The 22,730-nt window shown below is 38.0% G+C and overlaps 2 protein-coding genes across 3 annotated transcripts in view; one reads left to right on the top strand and one right to left on the bottom strand.

The window, feature by feature from the left end:
• LOC134677982 (scavenger receptor class B member 1) overlaps positions 1–12,734 on the top strand; it is a 130,594-nt gene extending 117,860 nt beyond the window's left edge. For both annotated transcript variants that reach the window (XM_063536415.1, XM_063536416.1), the window contains 5 exons: positions 4,387–4,544; positions 5,421–5,542; positions 6,149–6,274; positions 6,968–7,110; positions 9,373–12,734. In XM_063536415.1, the coding sequence (XP_063392485.1) occupies positions 4,387–4,544; positions 5,421–5,542; positions 6,149–6,274; positions 6,968–7,110; positions 9,373–9,484 (661 nt within the window). In that variant the 3' untranslated portion in view covers positions 9,485–12,734. The remainder of the gene's footprint in view (positions 1–4,386; positions 4,545–5,420; positions 5,543–6,148; positions 6,275–6,967; positions 7,111–9,372) is intronic.
• Positions 12,735–17,463: 4,729 nt separating this feature from the next.
• Positions 17,464–22,730, bottom strand: part of LOC134677996 (protein diaphanous) — a 48,355-nt gene continuing 43,088 nt past the window's right edge. Inside the window, exons 23-25 of the mRNA XM_063536438.1 lie at positions 22,580–22,659; positions 18,595–18,673; positions 17,464–17,692 (exon numbers count right to left, since the gene is read on the bottom strand). Coding sequence (XP_063392508.1) covers positions 17,671–17,692; positions 18,595–18,673; positions 22,580–22,659 — 181 coding nt within the window. The 3' untranslated portion in view covers positions 17,464–17,670. The remainder of the gene's footprint in view (positions 17,693–18,594; positions 18,674–22,579; positions 22,660–22,730) is intronic.

Here is a 22,730-nt window from a genome sequence, read left to right as displayed (position 1 = left end):
CATTTTCATTTTCAGCCTTCTTCAACTGAACGCCAGCTTCAAAAGGTGTAGGTACCGGCTTGCAATCATACATCCTGAATCTGTGCAATATCTTCTCAACATAAAGTGATTGGTCGAGGGAAATTGTATTCAAATTATCACTCTGCGTTATTTTAAAGCCAATACATTGTTGAGCTGGACCGAGATCTTTTATTTTAAATTTTTCTCCCAATTTTCCTTTAATAAACTTAACAGTTTTTTCGTTGTTGAATAGACAGAGTATGTCGTCAACATATACTGCAATAAACAATATATCATCTTCACTTTGAATTCTGTAGTATATGCAAGGATCTACGTTTGATTTCTTTAAACCAATTTCTAAGAGAGCAGCATTTAGCTTTTTATTCCACTGTCGACTCGCTTGCTTTAAACCATACAGGGCCTTGTTGAGTCGACAAACTTTATTTTCTACTTCATAACCAGGTGGTAACGCCATGTAGATTTCTTCCTCTACATCACCTTGGAGAAATGCTGTGATCGCATCCATCTGGTGTATTTTTAAGCCATATTTAGCTGCTAGGCCAATCAGATATCTTACCGACGCATAGCGTACCACTGGAGCGTACACCTCGTGATAATCTATGCCTTTGGTTTGTCTAAAGCCTTTAATGACGAGGCGCGCCTTGTAGCGAGCAATGTTGCCAACGTCATCCCTTTTAGTTTTAAATACCCACTTGCAGGGAATAATTTTCTTGCCCTTTGGTAAGTCTACAACAGCCCATGTGTTATTTTCAATTAATGATTGATATTCATCTTCCATTGCAGTTTTCCATAAATTTGCATTTTCACATTGTAGGGCTTCTACATGGTCTTGAGGATCATTATCCAACAAGCTCATTGCTGATTCAGAGCTGAAACATAAAAATGAATTCGACTCTATGTTATCAACGACATCATGGCGTCGACGAGGTCTCAAATTTATACGACGCACTTCAGGGCTTATTACAGTAATGTTATCTGTAGGAACATATGTCTCATCCATATCACATGGGTCTTCAAATACCTCGCTTAAATCCTCATTATTCTCAGTGTCACTTGATTCACTGTGATTTTCTTCATTATTAGGCTGTTGTATGTTTTCTTCTATTTCAAAATATATTGCCTCGTTCTCATTATTCTTCATTGTACTTATTTCTCCATTCACCTTTTTATGAGCTTCATTATTTTCAGGCAATTTTCTTACTTTTTCAATTTCGCATTTATCCATAGCTTTATTTTGTCCAACTGTTTCTTCCAGAAATACTACATCACGGCTCATTATAACTTCTTTACTTTTTTTATCAACAAATCGGTAGCCTTTGGTACAATCGCTGTACCCTACAAATATTAATTCTCTAGATTTTGGATCAAACTTGTGTCGCTTCTGTTTAGGAATGTGCACCATAGCCCGGCATCCAAAAATTTTCATGTGGCTTAGGTCGGGTTTTGATCCGGTCCATAATTCTTCAGGAGTGACTTCAGGTAGAGAGCGACAAGGGGACCTGTTGATGATGTATGCGGCTGTGGCTACAGCCTCAGCCCAGTACTCCGTCTGTAATGAAGCATTAAACATCATGCATTTAGCCCGCTCTACCAGAGTACGGTTCATCCTTTCGCTCAATCCGTTTTGTTCTGGTGTGTAAGGTACGCTTGTTTGATGTTTTATCCCGAAACTCTTCAAACATTGATCAAATTTATGATTTTTATATTCTGTTCCACAATCTGTTCGAAGAATTTTTATTTTCATATCAAGTTCATTTTCCACTCTACTTTTAAATTCTAAAAACTTCTCTAATACCTCTGTTTTTTGTTTCAGGAAATAGACAAATACTTTTCTGGAATAACCATCTATAAATGTTAAAAAGTACCTTGCACCTCCGATGGACTGCTTCTCCATCGGGCCGCAGAGATCAGAATGAATAACTTCAAGCAGCTTTGTTGCCTGAGAACCTTCATTCTTGAACGGTTGCCTGGTCTGCTTTGCTTTTAAACATGAAGTACAAGCATCTGGTTTTCCCTGTGGAGATAACTTTACACCAAGTGTATACTGTGGAATTTTCTCTAAGTCACTGTAATTAATGTGACCTAGACGCTGATGCCAGACGTATTTGTCCTCTGTTGTGGCTGTCATTGCATGCCCACTTGGGCCGGTTATTAATTCATAAGTATTATTTACTTCTTTTGCTTTTGCCACAATATTTCCACACTCATTGATTATTGAACATCCATATTTATCAAACTCAACTTTATTTCCACTTTTAATAATTTGGCTCAATGACAGTAAATTTTGAGCTAATTCAGGAATGAACAATACATTCTTTACCTGTATCTGATCGAACTGTCCTGAAATTTTACTTGGTACCCGGATGGTCACCGTTCCGCAGTCTTGGACTCTGAGTATTGTCTTGTCTGCTATCTTGACAGTCTGAACAGGCGGAGTTGTTTTAGTCTCTAGCCATTCCTCATGCATTGTCATATGGTATGAACACCCAGAATCGACCAGCCAACTGTCATCATAATCAGAATTGCCAATAGTAGCTGAAAAAGCGGCAACATAACCATTTGTAGTGTTTTTTTCTTCTTTCTTATTTTTAAACCAACAATATTTCCCCAAATGTCCATAATTGTTGCAATTATAGCAACGGGGGCCTTTAGATTTCACTGAGTGACTCTCCTTGCTTTTACTGAACCGATTAGGATATTTCTTTGACTTTGCATAAAAAGCGGTAGTAGTATCTGCCGATGTTTTTACTTCTTGTAGTAGCTTAGTCTTAATCAGATCTGCACTAATTTTTATGCCTGAGCTCTCTATACCCATAATCATTGGTTTGTATTCATCGGGCAATCCAGCCAACATTAACGTCCCGAGCCACTCATCACCGACACTGAAGCCTATGTTTCTCAACTTGTGTGCTGCCGACATAATTTTATTAATATAATCTTCAATGTTTGTACTTGATTCTAGGTTGGTATTTATCAAATCTCTCAGTAGCCCAACTTTCCTTAGTAAACCTGAGTCTTCAAACGCTTTGCACAAATTGTCCCATACCTGTTTTGCTGTGGTTGCTTCTTGCACATGTACATATAACTGTGGTTCGATCGAGAGTATTATTTTAGATCTCGCTTTTGTATCTTTTTTCTTGTCACTATAATCTGCCGTAGTGACACTTTCATGCAGATCTTCATGTTGCAAATACGCTTCCATTGCAAACTTCCAAGTCGAGAAATTATCTCTTCCAGTTAATTTTTGTATTGATAATGTGTTTGTAGTCATCATTTTATCAATTTTTTATAGATTTGAGCTGAAAAAGATCTTGGTTTTTTTTACGCGGCAATTGAGGTTATGTTAATTTTACTTTTGGTTTACTTTTATTGCACTGTATTTTTCAAAAACTATATCAGGCAGGGACGGCCCATAACCTGTTGTAAATAATTAACGCGTTTAACTTGTTTAACTAACTTTAATATAATAAAAAATAAGCAAGTACATAAGACTGAATTATGTCGTGTCACGGTCGGCGCTAGTAAGGACTGACATTACATTTGTGTACATGCATCAGTGCATTGATGCGTGTTTGCTCGTACATAATTTTAGGCGCTATGATTTGCATTCCTTCCATCAAATTGCAATTGTTATTATTTTCACATTAACTCAGTGGTTGAATTTGTGTCTTGTATACAAGACGACGGCGCCAGCGTATCGTTCTATCGTTGTCTTCTATACCGGACAACGGCGGTCAAAGGGTTAATAATATTATTACAACTCTAGATACGCACAACTCACCGGTCAATTCTTTATATGCGTTTTCGAATCCACAACAAAGACTAAAAAAATATGGCATCAAAATAAATTAAACTGGCGATATGTATGGATATGCTGCTCTTTTATTAGGGTTCCGTTCCGTATTAAGCAAAGGGCAAAAACGGCACCCTATTACTAAGACTCCGCTGTACGTCTTCTGTCCGTCTGTCACCAGGCTGAATCTCATGAATCGTGATGGCTAGGCAGTTGAAATTTCACGGATGATGTGTTTCTGTTGCCGCTATAATAATAACAAATACTAAAAACAGAAAATAATAAATTAATAATAAGTGGGGCTCCCATACAACGAACGTGATTTTATATAGTGGTACGGAACGGAACCCATTGCGCGTGTACGAATTGCCCTGTGCGCCGAACGCCGCACAACAGACATAACGTAGTTGGTCTAACCAATTTGTCAGTCAGTAAGAACCAGGAAAACTATACTCACCCTTTTCTTTTGGGTGCTAGTACTAGTGTAAGACAAAGATAGTATGATTTTCTCGGTCTATGATTGAAATGAGACTCCCTTGACAAACTTTACTTTTAACACTCCATTTCCACAGATACCTCCGCGATGTGGAGTCCCCAGCGGGCGTGCAAGGATACCGCTTCACCCCGCCGCTCGATGTGTTCGCTGCCGACGACCACAACCGGTGTTTCTGCCCCGCTGGGCCGCCGTGCGCGCCCTCTGGCTTGTTCAACGTGTCACTATGTCAATATGGTAAGTACCTACTGTTTGCGACAGATGGCGTTACTCGACCCAAACAAACATAATTATGTAATTGCCTGCCTACACTCGACTTGTTTGCTGCCGAATTGCCGATGACCACAACCGGTGTTTCTGCCCCGCTGGACCGCCGTGCGCGCCCTCTGGCTTGTTCAACGTGTCACTATGTCAATATGGTAAGTACCTACTGTTTGCGACAGATGGCGTTACTCGACCCAAACAAACATAATTATGTAATTGCCTGCCTACACTCGACTTGTTTGCTGCCGAATTGTCAATGACCACAGCCGGTGTTTCTGCCCCGCTGGACCGCCGTGCGCACCCTCTGGCTTGTTCAACGTGTCACTATGACAATATGGTAAGTACCTACTGTTTGCGACAGATGGCGTTACTCGACCCAAACAAACATAATTATGTAATTGCCTACCTACACTCGACTTGTTTGCTGCCGAATTGCCGATGACCACAACCGTGTTTCTGCCCCGCTGGGCCGCCGTGCGCGCCCTCTGGCTTGTTCAACGCGTCTCTGTGCCAGCCAGTATGGTGAGAAGAAAGACGGAAAGAAATGATGATGATGGCAAAAGATGAAGATAAATGGATGGATGGTCTTTGACTCGACCCAAACAAACCTAATTGTCTTTGTCCCGATCAAACATCTTTCACATCGTCTGAAAATTTGAAAAAATGTATCTGGATGACAGACGCTAAGGAAAGTCTCGTGAACATTTCCATAATTATTTTAAGTTTTTAGTGCAGTTTTCTATCAACGACTGTCATTTTGACTAGGCTCTGTGTTCCTTTTATTGAGGTGTGTAATGAGTATTAGATCTACAAATATTTCAAGCTTTTTTATTGTTATTTTAATTTCAGATTCCCCGATCATGCTGTCTTTCCCCCATTTCTACCTGGCGGACGAGAGCCTCCGCGACGCCGTCGAAGGCATCTCGCCGCCCGAACCGGAGAAGCACAGACTCTACATCGATGTGCAGCCTGTGAGTACAGCTGGGCAAGAAAGAGTAGAAATTAAAAAGTGGCAACACTGTAGTGTCGTCCCGTTTTCTTATATAAATTGGTCTGAAAGGGACGACACTACAGTGCTGCCACTCTTTTTTCCAAGCTGTAACATACTTGACAATTTCAAATCTTCGAACCATCTAATTTGTTTTGTTCTAGCGGCTATACGACACGCCATATTTTTGAAAGTTTACACATGCAAAAAGGTGGTTTTCAATTGTAATTATAGTTCGTTTTTTTTTAGTTTCACCTGACCGTTGTCTGTAATCAAATCTTGCAAGTTAAATTTGATTCACTTCCCGGTTTCCGATTGAGCTGAAATTTTGCATGTATGTATAAATCGGATGACAAAGCAATATTATGGTACCATCGAGCTGATCTGATGATGGAGACCGGATGTGGCCATAGGAACTCTGTGATAAAACAACGCAACCTAATTGTGTTAGGGGTTTTTAGAATTCTCTCGATGAGTATTAGTTGTCTGTCATAAGAAAAGTACAGTCATCGATAAAAGCTTGTACCAAAAATGAAATTTTTGCCAAAAACTTATTTTAGCATTAGAAATAACGCGTAAACGTTTACAGGAGATGGGCATAGCGATGAGCGCCCGGGCCCGCATCCAGATCAACCTGGCCGTGTCGCAGGTGGTCGATATCAAGCAGGTGGCCAACTTCCCCGACATCGTGTTCCCCATCCTGTGGTTCGAGGAGGTAAGTGGCGGCTGAAAGATTATAGCCTCCTAAGGCGCAGCCATACAAATAAATGATCCAAAATTTGCCACTGCAATTTGAACCTATACTGTAAGAAATAGAGTTGATTTTGCTTTGTATAAAAATTTAACGACGCAAAACAAATGCAACTCTGTACCAATTGGATATGATTTTTTGATCGAACTGAATTAAGTACCTACTGTAGGTAGGACCTTGGGCCTTACGAGGATAGAATGACTTAAAGAAGATAAATAGGAATTTGAGAGGAGAAATGGCCTAACGCATGCAGTTAGGTCAGCGATGCTCAATCTGCGGCCCGCTGACAACTGACTTTTAACTTTTTTTTAGCTATCGTCTATGACATAGACAATTGTTGATACAACAACGAAATATCTGTCAACAATTTTTGGCTAGCCAGACTCTATTACTTCGGAGTCGGTAATTAACGTTTTCAAAAGTAGAGACTATCTACCCTCGTTAATAAAACTGATATTTTTTATGGCCTGGCAAAAAAGAGTAGAAATTAAAAAAGTGGCAACACTGTAGTGTCATCCCGTTCTTTTATATAAATTGATTTGAAAGGGACGACACTACAGTGTTGCCACTTTTTAATTTCTACTCTTTTTTGCCAGGCTGTAAATGACCACCTGAGTTGGTAATCGTATTTTTTTGACAATACCCTTATTTCAACAGGGTATCGACGAGCTGCCGGAGCAGGTGTCGTCGCTGCTCCGGCTGGCGACGAAGGCGCCGCCTATAGCGCGCGCCGCGCTCGGCTGGGGGCTCTCCGCGCTCGGCGTGCTGCTACTGCTGCTCGCCGTCACCTGTCTCATACGGTAAGCATATTCTTCTCCGTCGTATCGCTCATGACAGAGCGGTCGTGGTCACGTTGAGGCGTCCGCATCGGTAGTAGAGGCGGACACAGCTCTTCGCACGATCTCCCGCCATCTCCCCCTGTTGGCGGACTGTCTGGCACAGTCAGATACGCGGTTTCCCACTGCGGATTTTATTTGGTCAGTCCAGCGCATAGGTGATCTGCCGCGCGATCTGGTTCCCTCCACTCTTCCTTGTACGACCAGTCGCTCTATGGAGTCGTTATCATATCTCAAACGGTAAGCATATCTCAAAACAAATCAAGAAGATTGTCGCTTGTCTAAAATAATCATATAAAAATCACGAAGTTTTCCTTAGATTTAGACCAAGAATAGTCTGCAGCGCATTTGATAGCCCACGCAGTGAAAGTGTTATTTTAAACGTCAAGCTTGTATGAAATTATGACGTATGAAAGACACTTGCAATGCGTGGGCTATCAAATCCGCTGCAGACTTGTTTTGGTCCGCCTCTAAGTTGCTGGATTTGTCGATCTATGGACTCAAAACAAAAAAAGCCGTTTTAACTTTGGACGCAATATTAGGTCCTTACATATGAAATTGGCGTTTCATATGGCAGAAATGAAAACGATTTTTTTTTATGAAACTATTTTTTTATTTAGTCAAAGTATGTACCATGGCTATCTATGCACTTTTGCCATCTCGAAGGTAGTTCATTGATTCCTTTACTACAAAAAGTGTGTGAGCGAGAATCAATAAAATCTTTGAAGGCCGTTTGGACAGCCTCGTGAGAATTGAATTTTTTTCCTTGCATGAAGTTGTCCAAATTCCGAAAAAAATGGTAATCAGTTGGAGCAAGGTCCGGGGAGTATGGTGGGTGTCGAAGACATTCCAGTCGCAGCTCCCTTAGTTTTGCGGCCGTCAAACGTGCCGTATGTGGTCGAGCATTGTCCTGAAGCAGCAGTGGGCTAGATCGATTGACCAGTCTGGGTTGTTTAATGGCTAGCTTTTCCATCATCGTTTGCAATTGTTGACAATACACATCAGCCGTGATTGTTTGCCCAGATCTTAAGAAACTGTAATGGATGACACCGGCACTAGTCCACCAGACACTTACCAGTACCTTTTTCTGAGTCAACTTTCGTTTCGGGCAGAATTTGGCTGGTTCACCTGGGTTCAGCCATTGTGAAGAACGTTTCCGGTTATCGTACAGGATCCATTTTTCATCACAAGTAACGATACGATTCAAAATGCCTTCATTATTGTGCCGGTTGAGAAGTGAAACGCAACACTCGACGCGTGTTTCTTTGTTTGCGTCGCTCAATTCATGCGGTACCCATTTTTCAAGTTTTTTCACTTTTCCAATTTGTTTCAAGTGAATCAAAATGGTTTTATCACTCACACCGAAGCCTGCCGCTAACTCTGACGTGGTTTACGATGGATCTGCTTCCACAATTGCTTTTAATTCTTCGTTATCAACTTCTGTCTCCGGCCGTCCACGGGGCTTGTTCTGTAGGTCAAAATTTCCAGAACGGAAACGTTGGAACCAATAACGTACCGTATTTTCTTTTGCAGTAGCTTCCCCATACGCATTGTTAATCCTACGAGCCGTTTCTGCAGCACTAGTGCCGAGGTGAAACTCATATTCGTAAATATAGCGATATTTTAAGTTCTCCATATTGTGAACAGAACGATGTGAAAGAAAAACAAATGACGCGATAACAAATAAATTTCGTAATTCGAACACAGAAATACATGGTCTTAAATTTGAAATAAATTTGAATTTGGAATTCCTAGCCGAACGCCACATATTTTGAACCAAAGTTGCCAGTTCGCCAAACGCCAATTTCATATGTAAGGACCTAATATATCGATTGACGAATTCAGCAACACAAAAATTAGTTTGATGTAGGTATTCAAAAGGTACTTAAATACAAAATACAGTACGTAGCGGCCCTCTTTCTTAAATATCTTTCGTTAAATTTAATTAATCACGATTATTTAGTTGTGGCGCTAGTGTGCACGTTGATGGGCTCTAAATGTCCATCTTTATGTTGTATAAACGACAGTCATTTCGTCCTGTGTTTTTCATATCTAGACCATTTTTAGGTTATAAATTCAAGTATTATCGTACCTTTCCAGTTTGAAATATTAGCTATAAGTACACGATTTCTACGCAAGAAAATCTAGACTCTCTCTAGATTGTTCTTAATTATATTTGATTACATGAAACTGTTAAAATATACATGTATTGTTCGTATATTTTAGATCATCACACCGCCAAAGCACGCTACGGCTGGAAGGTCACGCCGTCGCCAAACCCCCGCCCGCCAAAGTGCCCAGCAAAGACAACGGGTACGAACTCAATAACAGAAGATAACTCCCGCGCCGCTAGACAATCACTCGAGGCGGCCAGAGATGGCGCTACTGCGCCGCGGTAGTGTCTGGTATACAGTAATAGATGGCGCCACTGTCTTTGAATAATATTCCAAATAATGCACGCGAATTGAAGTTCGTATTTCGTCTATCTGTGTCACTGTCGCTCTTGCATCGGGTGAATGAGATGGCGATACACGAACTTGGAACTTCAGATTTCGCGATAATGCTTCTTAAACTTAAATGAAACAGATAAGTTATGAATGAGCCTTCACAGATTTTTATCTTGATCGTTACCTTGACATGGCTCAGTGCCGCCACCTATTTTTTCTTATAGGAAAAGAACTGAATCTCATACGTATCTTTAAGAGACAGTGGTCGTCTCGGGTGTAAAATAGATTTATTAAATCTCAAAACAAATTAAACATCAGAAACTGGATAAATTATTTAAAACGTTGACAAGAATATTTAAGCTCGCAGGAACGATTGGAAGGAATTATTTAAATGTTCTGAATTCTTCCATTTTATTTTAGGATTATTAGTAATAAACAAATCGCTGCAACTTATGAGTTGTATTGACTAAACAGTAGATGGCGTTGCCAAACTTAAAAATAGTTCTTTTCATTTGTTCCGATGATACTTTTAAAAGTAAAAAAATTACGTAAAAGCTTGTTTTTATCAACTGACATAAATAGAGATTGTCTTTTTTACAAATAGCAAAGACATTTTTTTTTATAATATTAAAAGAATTGTATCGATGTAACTTAATTTAGTGCTGAAAAAATAACTTTTCGAGTTGTTTTTTGTATTATTTTTAATGAGCGACTCGACGACTTATTTTTTTTAATAAAATAAAATGTTATTCGACCGTTTTGTATACAGGTCGGCTTCTACTTAAACAACGATTGTGATACAAACATTACAATTGTGTCAAATATTGAACAAAATGTTATTTTATGAGGATTTAAATTAAATTAAATTTTGTATTTTCTATACTTATACTATATTACTTGTAAATATGTCCTATGTATATGTGCTAATGATGGGTCAGTTGTAATGGTATTTAACGGTTGTTTTGACCCCAATTTATAGGCAACAAATACTAGATGGCGCTATTTTTTCACTAAACGCGGTCACTAAGAATGACCGCTTCCATTTTATCAAAAACGCCGTAGTATTTTTTACAACTCAACTTTAACCTAAACCTAACCTTAAAAACTATTTTTTCAAAACTGCGCCATCTAGTGTTTTTTGCCGATTTAACTCATGTTCTTCTTAATTTGGGCTTGGGTTGCCATGTAATTTGTTTTATCGGTCTTAAGGCAAATGTGATTGACATACTATTATTATAAAGACCGGTTACGAATTCACGTCATCTCGCCATTTTAAGTCTCCCAACTTTACAGTCCTTGGCTTGGCTTATTTCAAAAGACATAACCTCAAAACCTCAAACCTACCAACTCCCTAACCTATAGTTTCACAAAAAAGAGTAGAAATTATAAAGTGGCAATACTGTCGTGTCGTCCCTTTCAAATCAATCTATATAAGAAAACGGGACGATACTACAGTATTGCCACTTTTTAATTTCTCATCTTTTTTTTCAGACTATAAAATAAGTTTTTTTTTTACAAACAAGCAAAAACCGTTATTTTAAGATCACAATATTGGATATTTTCTCTTAAGAATTTATTTTATCTTAATCGAAAGGTGACTTGAATTTGTAGCCTGCCTGTACTTACCAATAGCTAGTCTTTAATCTCGTGGGTCCGTCCATAGTTTTATATTTTTTTATGTATTAACTTTAAAATATTTTCTTACCATTTTATTTCGTAGTTCTTTTTAACTGTCTTGGAAAGGTTAGTACGTAGTAAGTCATTTAATGTAATTCTTAGTTTAGGTTCGGTGCGTTACCTCCGGGATGAAATGTATTGTATTTGCGCATTCGTGTAAAATGACATGGTTTTAGAAACCAAATATCCATATTGTAAATTTAATGAAAGCGCCACCTGTCGGCAAATTGTGAAACGTTTATGTCAACTAACAACTGTTCTCAATATGTCACCTGATCACCTCACAGGTAACTTGTGTCATTCTATGGAACTTGCTTACTATGCAAACAAAAGTTCCTAGTAAATTCATCATTTTTGACAGTTTCAATATGGCGGTTTATTTACATAGTTAGCAAGTTCCATAGAATGACACTTTGGTACTGATTTTAAAACAAAATGAATACTACTCACACATCTATATTGTTTTGAGTTCTACAGAAAACGTCGTGTAGACGACAAGGGGCCTATTATTGTAGATTCTACATTCTGTATCTCTTATTCAAACTTTGGGTAGATATTTGAATTTCTGTAGATACCCTGTAACAATTACTTTAAGGAATAGAAACAAAAATATTGAGAACAGTCCGTTAGATGTTGTAAAATTATGGATTTCAGTTAGATAATATCATAACACATCACGTCTCTAATCAAGACAATAGTTTGACTTTATAAGTTAGGGTGGTATTTGACGCATCACATTCCATGTAAGGTAAATTAGACTGACATTGGTAAATATGACTTTAATATGACATTTCAATATTGAATCTTACAATTTACTTCATATTTTTGTAAACATATTTTCAAATTCTTAATGTATATTGTATTTTGGATTCCAATTATGACATGTTATAAAATGTTTGTTATTATATATCACTTGTTGACTGGCATGTTTTATCCGCATGACAATAATTATATTAGCCAAATATGTCCTAGCACTTGTGAACTTTGAAAAGCGACCTTTTTTTTATTCTTATTGTAGGTTACAAAGAATATTTACAATTTGGTGCCTGTGACCAGGATATTTTTATTTATAATTAATTACTATTAGAAAAGGCGGGGCTTATTTTATATGCAATAATAAATACGTAATTTTATTTATACACGATGCAACAATGTATGTGATAGTCCTTAATTTTCAAAACCAAGTCATCCGACAAATGTTATTTTTAAATCTATTAAAATGTACCAAAGCGCCAGGTCAGGTTTTTCATGATAAAGCAAAATTTTGGAATGCAGAATTATTAAGAAGAAAGACAGCTGAATTTAAAAGCTGTTTTGACAATTGTTTATTTAATGGTCGTCACAGTGCTAGGTCTGTGGGTGCTATGCTCAAACTACAGACATATCACAACGTATGCTAGTGCTCAGTGCTCAAGTCTGTTAGACGGAACGAGTGTGTAAATAAAGGTGTATGTTATATGACAACCTGTCTTTATTTTTATTTCCTTTACCTGTTGATCACCATCTGCCTAAAGAACGCAGTGTGCTAAATTAAAAGGTAAATACGATGAAATAAAAATCGGTTCTCGTGGTTTGTGCCAGAAGCAGCTTAAAAGTCGCTTATTTATAATCTGAATCGTACAGCCGGCCATAGCCAAGGTCATCTGATCACGCCAAGCCAAGGTCATGAGGAAGGAATATAGCATAGATTGGACCTGGGGAGCCGACCCTCCCCCCCCCCCCTTCTTGGGGGGTCTGCATGGTACGATCTCCTGGCTACCGGGCCAGATCAACTTTGTTTGACCTAAGGAGCAATCGTGCCAAGCGGCATCGCCTGAGACTAAAGTGCATGCACTTCCATACATTTGTGTTCCTTACTGACCCTACTATATATATAGTCCTCCATGTCGTGTCCGACAACGGCGACCTTTACGAATTCCTCTGATGAGCACGTACATCTCTTCCATGTTAGTGCGATTAGCATGTTGGCTACGCGACCAAGCCTCTTGGTGAATCAAAGTTATCGCCTGTCACATAAAGGATATTTATCCCAATTTTGAATTTCATGAAATTAGTACAGTCAAGGAATTTAAATTCCGACCCATTTCGTACTTTGTCACAGTGACAACCGTATGAGGTCTCTAGCGGCTTTCATATTGATTGTCACTGTGACAAAGTACGAAATGGGTCGGAATTTAAATTCCTTGACTGTACAAAGAAAAACACATGAAGTTCAAAAAACATATAATTAATTAAAAATTGTAACATTTTACAAAAATATATTTACATTACGGTTCAATATAATTATGCATACCATACATTACGACGCTACAATAAAGTTTGCTCCACACTAACCGCATAAAACGCGCGATTTTTCAAGAACATAACTCTTATTCTAGGGCTTATGTTGCCGAGCGGATATAAAGTCTGGGCTACTTGAGGGTGCAACCAGGAAAACGTTATGAAGGTAAATCACTCGTTTTTAAACATGAGTGTGGAGCGAGCATAACAATCAAGAATAAAAAACATAAAATTATATTAAAATGACGAATTAAAAACAATTTATTAGAAATTGAATTGGAACATTAAATTTAAAAGCATATTTTTATTTTAATGAAGAGAATACGACAGTGTATAACAATGAATGTAAAGTGCTTTTATTTTATTACACTGACTTTCAAGAATTGTAAAAAAAGGAAGATGAAATGTCCGAAAAAAGTACCAAGCGCCAAGTATATTTTTGTTTATATGTTGTTGTATATTTTTATGTTGTTTTTTTTTTTATGTGAGCCTGAAACTATTTCTGAAAAAAGGATAGGTGACATACTCGTACCACATGGTTCTATAAGGTTCTCATTATCTTAATAAAATCAAATATTAAAACACATTTTACGTCGCTTAAAATATTCATTATATACAAAGTAAATACACAAAATTACATTATCGTAAAAAACTGACTCCAAATAATCTCATAGAGTTCTAGCACGTTAAACTCGTGATTTTTTAAAAACATTTTCATATGTATATGCAAAGCAGCTGAGATAGAGTTAGACCAACAAAAGTCTGCAGATATTATGACAGCACACGCAGCGCAGGTGTTATTTTAAACGTCACACTTTTATGAAATGATGACGTATAAATAACACTGCGTGTGTTGTCAAAATCTCTGCAGACTTTTCTTTGTCTAACTCTATTACCATTCGCCGCCACGTCAGAATAGGCCACAAATTGCACGTAAACAACCCGCATAGCGGGGTTTTCAGGAAAAAATTACCATCTACTTTTTTTCGAAAAATCCATCTACATTTTTTGCCGTTTTTCGCTTAATGGTACGGAACCCTTCGTGCGCGAGTCCTCTTGCACTTGGCCGGTTTTTTACATCTACATTTAGACGCACACTTTATGTGTCAAATAAGTAGGTAACAAATTGTATTTTTTATGATATATCTATTAAGGCGTTTCACACGCTGACAACGCGATCAGTAAAAGCGCCTCTTTGTGTGTTTTACCAGTGGGGAGACACTCCTGACTTCGGTCGAACTCGGCTCCGTTCAGCTCAGCATTGCTCCGAACAATTATTAGGGTTGGCACCACTTGACTTCCTTATGCGTGCACGACCACAGATAAGATAATGGCTTGAATTTTGACAACCCTAAATAGCCGAAAGGGGTAGTGCTATATATTAGAAAGGGATAGCATGATTCGACCCTGAACCGCTGTCAAACTTCGGGTTTGTAGGAAGTGTGCTTTCTGTACGGTAGTACTATTATTTATTCTGTGGTTTTACCGCGCGTATTTTCGGGACAGCTCGCGGTGCCAATGTGTGAATGGCTTAAAGAGTGTAACAGCTGATGTTGATAGGCCACCATTTTATTTAATACGATAAAGGGTAATTCGCCAGTAACTGGCCACTGTTAGCAATTGGCCACCTTAAACTAAGAATGAATTCTATTCACCTATAAACAGAATTCATTTATTCATTAGTATAAGGTTTCAATAACTCGCCAGGCTTCAATAACTAGCCGCCTTACACTAAAATTAATTCTGTTTATAGGTGAATAGAATTCATTTTTATTTTAGGGTGGCCAATTCCTAACAGTGGCCAGTTACTGGCGAATTACCCTAGTGTGAATCAAGAAACAATATAGTGTGAGTCAGGTTTTATGCACTACAATACAATATATTTTTACTCATGGCATATATCACAAAGCTATGACAAATGTTTTATTTTATTTTATATTTACCAAAGTATTCAACATTATCCTCTAAAAATCTAAATTATTGAAATTCTAGTGTCAAATATCATAAGAACTATGATCACTTATTCTTTCTCTGTCCCTCTTACCTTTATACCTATCGATAGTTCTCTCTTTTTCCGTCTTGCAGCCTTAGGCCTCCTTAGGCCTCTATAGAATCTTTTCAATGCTTACCAAAATTATGTCAACTTATTTACACCATAGTAATTCCTAGATTTGTATTTTTGTATACAAATTGTATTAGCCAAATAGACATACGCCAAACGAGTAGTAAAGGGGCCCACTGATTAACAGTCCGCCGGACAGTATCGGCCTGTCAGTTGTTCGGAACTGTCAAAATTTTGTTCTAACTGACAGGCCAATACCTTCCGACGGACTGTTAATCAGTGGGCCCCTTAAAAAGGTATCATGAGAAATGCAAATGACAATTAAAGTGATAATTCCATACATTATTTAAGATTCCATTGGTGTATTCTATAAATGATTTTAATTGGCTAGGCCTCAAGCTATTCTCTCTCTTTTTCTCTCTTACAGCATTTAAAACCTCTCTTTCTATCCTATGGCCTTAGGCCTACATAAAGGCTTCCTAATATAGGCACTACTATTAATATTTTTACAGTCATTTTTAGGGTTCCGTACCCAAAGGGTAAAACGGGACCCTATTACTAAGACTCCGCTGTCCGTCCGTCCGTCCGTCCGTCCGTCTCTCACCAGGCTGTATCTCACGAACCGTGACAGCTAGACAGTTGAAATTTTCACAGATGATGTATTTCTGTTGCCGCTATAACAACAAATACTAAAAACAGAATGAAATAAAGATTTAAATGGGGCTCCCATACAACAAACGTGATTTTTGACCAAAGTTAAGCAACGTCGGGAGTGGTCAGTACTTGGATGGGTGACCGTTTTTTTTTTTGCTTTTTTTGTGTTTTTTTTTTTGCATTATGGTACGGAACCCTTCGTGCGCGAGTCCGACTCGCACTTGCCCGGTTTTTTTTAATTGTAAGCATTTCTGTCGATACTGTATAAGATGGTTGAGTAATAGGAAGGAGATTTAATATATTAAATATTAAAACTAAATTATTACTTTTGACTTCCAAATTATTCAATTGTTAACATCGTCCTACACAAACTATAAGTTTTTATTTGACCCGATGGTTGACTGGTAGAGATGGCCTTATATCTTTAAGACCGTCACTAGTATAATCTTGTATAGCCATGTTATTTCTTAACAATTCAATGCAAAAGATTCAGTAATTGAACCATGAGCCCAGCGAGTGGTTCGAGAGATTGAATATTTTATTGTAACTAAATGATTTCGAAGTCATAATACAAAACCGATGAAAGTCAACATGAACGACTATTTTTACAAAATCCACATATTCTGTATGATATATTAAAAAATTACATATAAAAATTAATGGAGATACATAAGTAGACGCTTCTATGTGAGACGGGCTTACTTCTAGTCCAGTCAACAAGGCTTTTGACCGTCGTAAATTGCATTACAAGAGTATTATTTTCATACATCCGGGACGGAATTAGTATTGGGACGTTTCTACAATAACTGTACGATTATTTTAACAATTTTTTAGGTTTTAAAACCAAAATGTTGTTTAAAATCGTCAGGTGACAAGCAAAACTCATTGATTATTACCACAAGTTAATAGTGAACCAAATTCATACCTAAATAAAGTTGATTTTTGTTTAACATTTTTTTAGTAATTAGTGAGTTTTGCTTGTCACCTGACGAAAAATTAATCCATATACGTGTTGTATGTTATTTAATTTAATTGTAATGGAAAAACGTTACTTAGACAAAAATTGGCAATACTTGTGTATTAGAGTCGATAGAACACTTTAAACTCTCGCGTACACATATACACATACACTCATATACATATTATTTAATTACACACACACAGTACATAGCGTGATCACAGCGTGCAACATCAGCTGAAACATCGGAATTTAAGGTAAAAACAATGAAATTATATCGCAGTAGACCCGTTTGTGTAATTAAATAAGAGTCGATAGTGCTAAAAATACAAAGTGTTAAGAACTCGAAATCACATTTAGGTACACAATAAACATGGGTTCAATGAATCCTTGTTGACTGGGGTATATGCTATATACTAGGTACTAGTATCACTTGATATGAGCTATCACGCGTTGCTAAGCAACTCGCTGAAACAAAACAAAACACAGATTAAAAATTATACCCGTCTTTAATAAAAAAAAATTAGGCACGTGACAAAGCAACAACGTACGTTAAAAACCAACTGTATCGTGTTAAGGTTCAAATTTATGTATAGTTTGTAGGTTTCTAATAGAGCCGGATGGCTAATCCTATTGTGTATTGTTAAGTAAAACCGCTCGTGCCACGTGCCACAACCACCTGCATAAAAAGTACAGTACTTCGGTTACCGAATGCCGGCGAGTCGAACGCTACAGAACCAGTGTAAAATGTGTCATGGAGATGCGTAACAAAGGCGCGTTATCGGAATGCGCACCTACACTGGACCCTAAAGACCCTTTTTTGCAGGTACCTAAGTAGCACGTGCGGTTTTACTTAACAATTGACAATAGGATTAGCCGTCGGGCTCTATTAGAAACCTACAAACTATAATAATATGAGCGCTCGCCTACATTGAGGTGGTCGAGCGTCCTACATTACCAAAACATGTTCCCTTGTATGAGCTGTTACATCGATTTGAACCTTAATATTATCACGATACAGTTGCTTTTTAAGAAACATTGTTACTTTGCCACGTGGTCAATAGGGAGCCGACCGCTCACAAAAAATAAATAAATAAATATTATAGGGACATTCTTATTCTTACACAAATTGACTAAGTCCCACGCCTCCCACGGTAAGCTCAAGAAGGCTTGTGTTGTGGGTACTCAGACAACGATATATATAATATATAAATACTTAAATACATAGAAAACAATCATGACTCAGGAACAAATATCTGTGTCATCACACAAATAAATGCCCTTACTAGGAATCGAACCCAGGACCATTGGCTTTATACTACATATTAAATGCGTACTATATTTGTGTAGTCAGTTTGTGTGTTACTTACTTGGTCAGTTCCCGCGTGGTGAGAGGTCCCGTGAGCCCGGACCGCGACCTCGAGCGGCTCAGCTGCGCGCGCCGTTCAGCTGTGAAACAAGAGGGGAGTTAGACGGACGAGCGTAACGAGGGCTGTTACACGACGAGTTGCATAATACAGTTTTTAAAGGGGTCATGCTGTTCTGTCGCCTAATTAAGTTACGTTGTTAGGAGTTATTGTCACGGTATTTACGACTATACCAGGTATATCAATATTTTTTCTAAAATACAAAATACTTAAGCGAGGGATGAAAGACACTCATTTCTGCCGAGTTTGGCGCTCGAACGCAATGACAGCGTCAATAGTCCGAGGCTGAAATGATGACTTTCACACGAGTTAAACACTCTACTTTTCATTTCGAATACGAGGAAAGTAAAATGCATGGTGTTTTTTTTAAAACATGACTAAGTATATATTTTTATAGAAATTGTATAACAAATCCATTTATATCCAAATTTCAATTGCTTATCGTAAAAAAAATAATAAAACCTAAAATGCTATAGTGCAGAAACATATCATTTTCTGCACACCTTTTAGAACAACAATGACCCTCTTTCAGAGCATGAGAAATGAAAAGGTGTTTATTTAGAAGCTGAGTGAGGACCTTTAAATCAAATATTTATGTTCTGTTGGTCTAAATAAGATAAGATAAGATAAGATAAGATAAGATAAAATTTATTTCATTGAAAAATATCCAAAAATTAAAACAATCATAATACGCTTAAATGAATATACGTTGTATTAAATTTTTTGTGCTAATGTATTTCTTATTATTATTTGTATCTCATCCTCACTGTGCAGAGAGGAAACGCGGCCAGTGTCCTGGGAAAATGCCTCAGACTAATTTAGGTTTAGAATTATGATAATTTGTTTAATCTCTGTTTTAATTATTAGTATATCTGTCGGCGGCCGATGGTAAGATCAGGCAGATCGTAATGTTCTGTGTAATATTTTGACGATAGTCTCATTAAACCAATATATAGGTAGCATAGGTTCGTTAGGTTGCTTCAGATGCCCGAAGGGCAAACTGCCCAGAAATAGGAGCCCCGCGTAGCGGGGCTCCGTCGACTCAGGGAACGAGTCAAAGATTTTCACGTTTCACGATATGCCTAGGAATTTCACGATATGCCTGATCTTACGATCGGCCGCCGACATATCTACTACAAATGCATATGAATGCATATTAAATTCAGTTTCAGTTAGCCTTAGAAATAATCTGATAGGTGTCTCTGTCTGCAATATACGAGTATGTAAGTATATTATATAGTTCAGCGACTAGAAAAAAACATACAACATCCATAACAAACACACAACATCAAAAGCATAGCATCTTATTCAAAATGTTAAACAACGACCCCACTGAAAGGTTGAATAATTATATAAACTTGTAAGGGGGTGTATTGCCCTGTCCTCCGCCGCAGCCGCAGGCCACAGCGCATCGCCGATTCTGTGCAATTTATTGACAGATGTACATATGTAGTGCATAATTGTTTTCCATCGTATTTTCTCGGAAACGTTCGTATTTGTCATGCTACTTCAGTGAAAGTCAATACTTTTTTCACCACACCAGCTCGGAAAGTCTTAATTTGCACTTCAAAAACTGATAGCAAAGTTGCATTTTATTCACATGTGAGGCAAAGTAATCAATTGCAAATTTTGAGTTGTTTTCTTATGTTTGCTGGTAGAATTGACTTTTAAATGATGATTTTAGATGATAAATATTTAATAACATTCATTTGGATTTGATTTAGTTTGATCTTGTCTGATATTTTACATTTAATATTTGCTTCGGGTTGGTGTGGTGAAAAATTTTGTGTTTCACTCGGGGGCAAATTTTGTTTAACCCTCGTGCTTTGAAACCCTCGCAACGTTCAAGATTCCATTTTTCGAACCACTCGCTACGCTCGTGGTTCAATTTTGGAATCTTTCGCTTGCTCGGGTATCAATATTAGCACGAGCGGTTAAACAACAACTTTGCCCCCTTGTAAAACAAATAACTATTGTACCGAGACTGACTGAAATAGTATATTATATAGTAAATAGTATATTCTCTACTGTGACATAAACGAATGAAAAACGTAGTTTAAAACAATAAAAACGGGGCGCTTTATCTCAAAATTTCAATAGAAAATGACCCAATTTAATTGTTCTTTAGTGTAACAGCTATAAAAGTACCTTCAATACGGTGCAAAAACGCGTGCACCATTCCGTCCTCATCGCTTAGCTCCTCTATTAGTGCCGCGTGAAATTAACATGGGAAAATGAGTCTTGTGTGCTACGGACACAAAATTTTCTGTAGTACAGTATTGTAACTGTTTTTTTTAACCTTTTGACCGTCAAAGACGTCAACTGACGCGCGCGACTACAACACAATATGAACCTTAGTGCATTCCAGCAAGGTTCACGATGATTCAAAAGGTTAAATTGTCGTTTTAATATTAATCCGAAAAGAATTTAGTAAGTTCGTCCATATCTCCGCGAAAAATAAATATTCTTTATTTCGAAAACAAGTCACTATAGTGGACTAAAAATTCTACCAAAAATAACCTTATTGAGCTTAAACAGAAATTATAAATGGAATAATTTACTGCCTTGAGTGACTCTTAGAGCATTTAACAACCGGAGTAGCCTTTAAGGACTTACCCCTCTGCCAAAAACCGTGCAAACTTTTGTATGGACTGACGTTTATCTGACATGGCTATTTGTACGTTACGTACAAAATAGCCATACATTTGACGTGCCCCTCCACCGCAAAAATGGGCAGACAGTTTTGTACAGAAAATGACAGCCAAGGCGTCTCCAGTTAATAAATGCTTTAGGGTGAGACTTGTTTTTTCACTTTTGATCTGATTTTCTAAGCTTCGTTCGCTGACGTTTCTGCTTGATAAAAACTTAATTTAATCAATTTAATTATTAACAAGTAGAATTATTACTGTCTTAAGGTGAGACTTGAACTCACGGCCTCTGGATCGATACTCCAGCGCTCTGCCATCTAAGCCACCAAGACATCATCCATAGCCAACAAATCTTTCCACCATATGGGCCTAGGGGACTCAAAACAGTCGTTTTTCCATTTTTAAATTAAATTTAACCAGTTATTGTGTCTATAGTCTGTATCTTTATGTATTTAAATAAAAGTAAACAAACAATTTGTACATTTTCGGGTAGTTATAACATTTATTGATTAACCAACCAAATACAAAACCGCCTAGATCAGTCACTGTACGACCTGACTTTAACCTACATTATTTGATCATGCTGTAATGTTTTCATCTACCCTCAACTGGCTTAAGGGGGATATTCGCGGACGGTCTAGAACGCAAAATGACTAGTGTAACATTTTGCCTATATCGCTCTTAGTCTACATCGCGAACGGTCCAGAACGCAAAATGCCTACATCATTTTCCGTCGTTTTATTTTTACGTTAGCGATGTCGACGGGGCCCCGCTCTCGCGGGGCTCCTATTCTGTGCCGTTTGGCCTTCGGCCATTTGAAGATAACTAACGAACCTAACCTACCTCAGCCGTTTAAGGGTAGATTTTGTTTACTTTTATTTAAATACCTAAAGATACAGGGTATAAATAACAGCTACTTCTTCTTCCTCGCGTTATCCCGGCATTTCGCCACGGCTCATGGGAGCCTGGGGTCCGCTTGACAACTAATCCCATGATTTGACGTAGGCACTAGTTTTTACGAAAGCGACTGCCATCTAACCTTCCAACCCAGAGGGTAAACTAGGTCTTATTGGGATTAGTCCGGTTTCCTCGGGATGTTTTCCTTCACCGAAAAGCGACTGGTAAATATCAAATGATATTTCGTACATAAGTTCCGAAAAACTCATTGGTACGAGCCGGGGTTTGAACCCGCGACCTCCAGATTGCAAGTCGCACGCTCTCACCGCTAGGCCACCAGCGCTTCGTATAAATAACAGCTACAATGACGTATAACGACTGACCTCCTGCGACCCGCGGGTTCGCCTTTTTCCTCGGCCGTTCTCTGCTAAACGCCGACCCGCTTTGTAACGCCTCCATCAAACTGTAACAAACAACAATAATTAAACAAATTAATAAATATTTTGGGACAACATTACCAACTCCGAAAACGCA

Source organism: Cydia fagiglandana, chromosome 27, assembly GCF_963556715.1.
Source record: "Cydia fagiglandana chromosome 27, ilCydFagi1.1, whole genome shotgun sequence".
In the NCBI taxonomy this organism is placed as follows: domain Eukaryota; kingdom Metazoa; phylum Arthropoda; class Insecta; order Lepidoptera; family Tortricidae; genus Cydia; species Cydia fagiglandana.
This window is presented reverse-complemented; position numbering and strand designations above follow the sequence as displayed.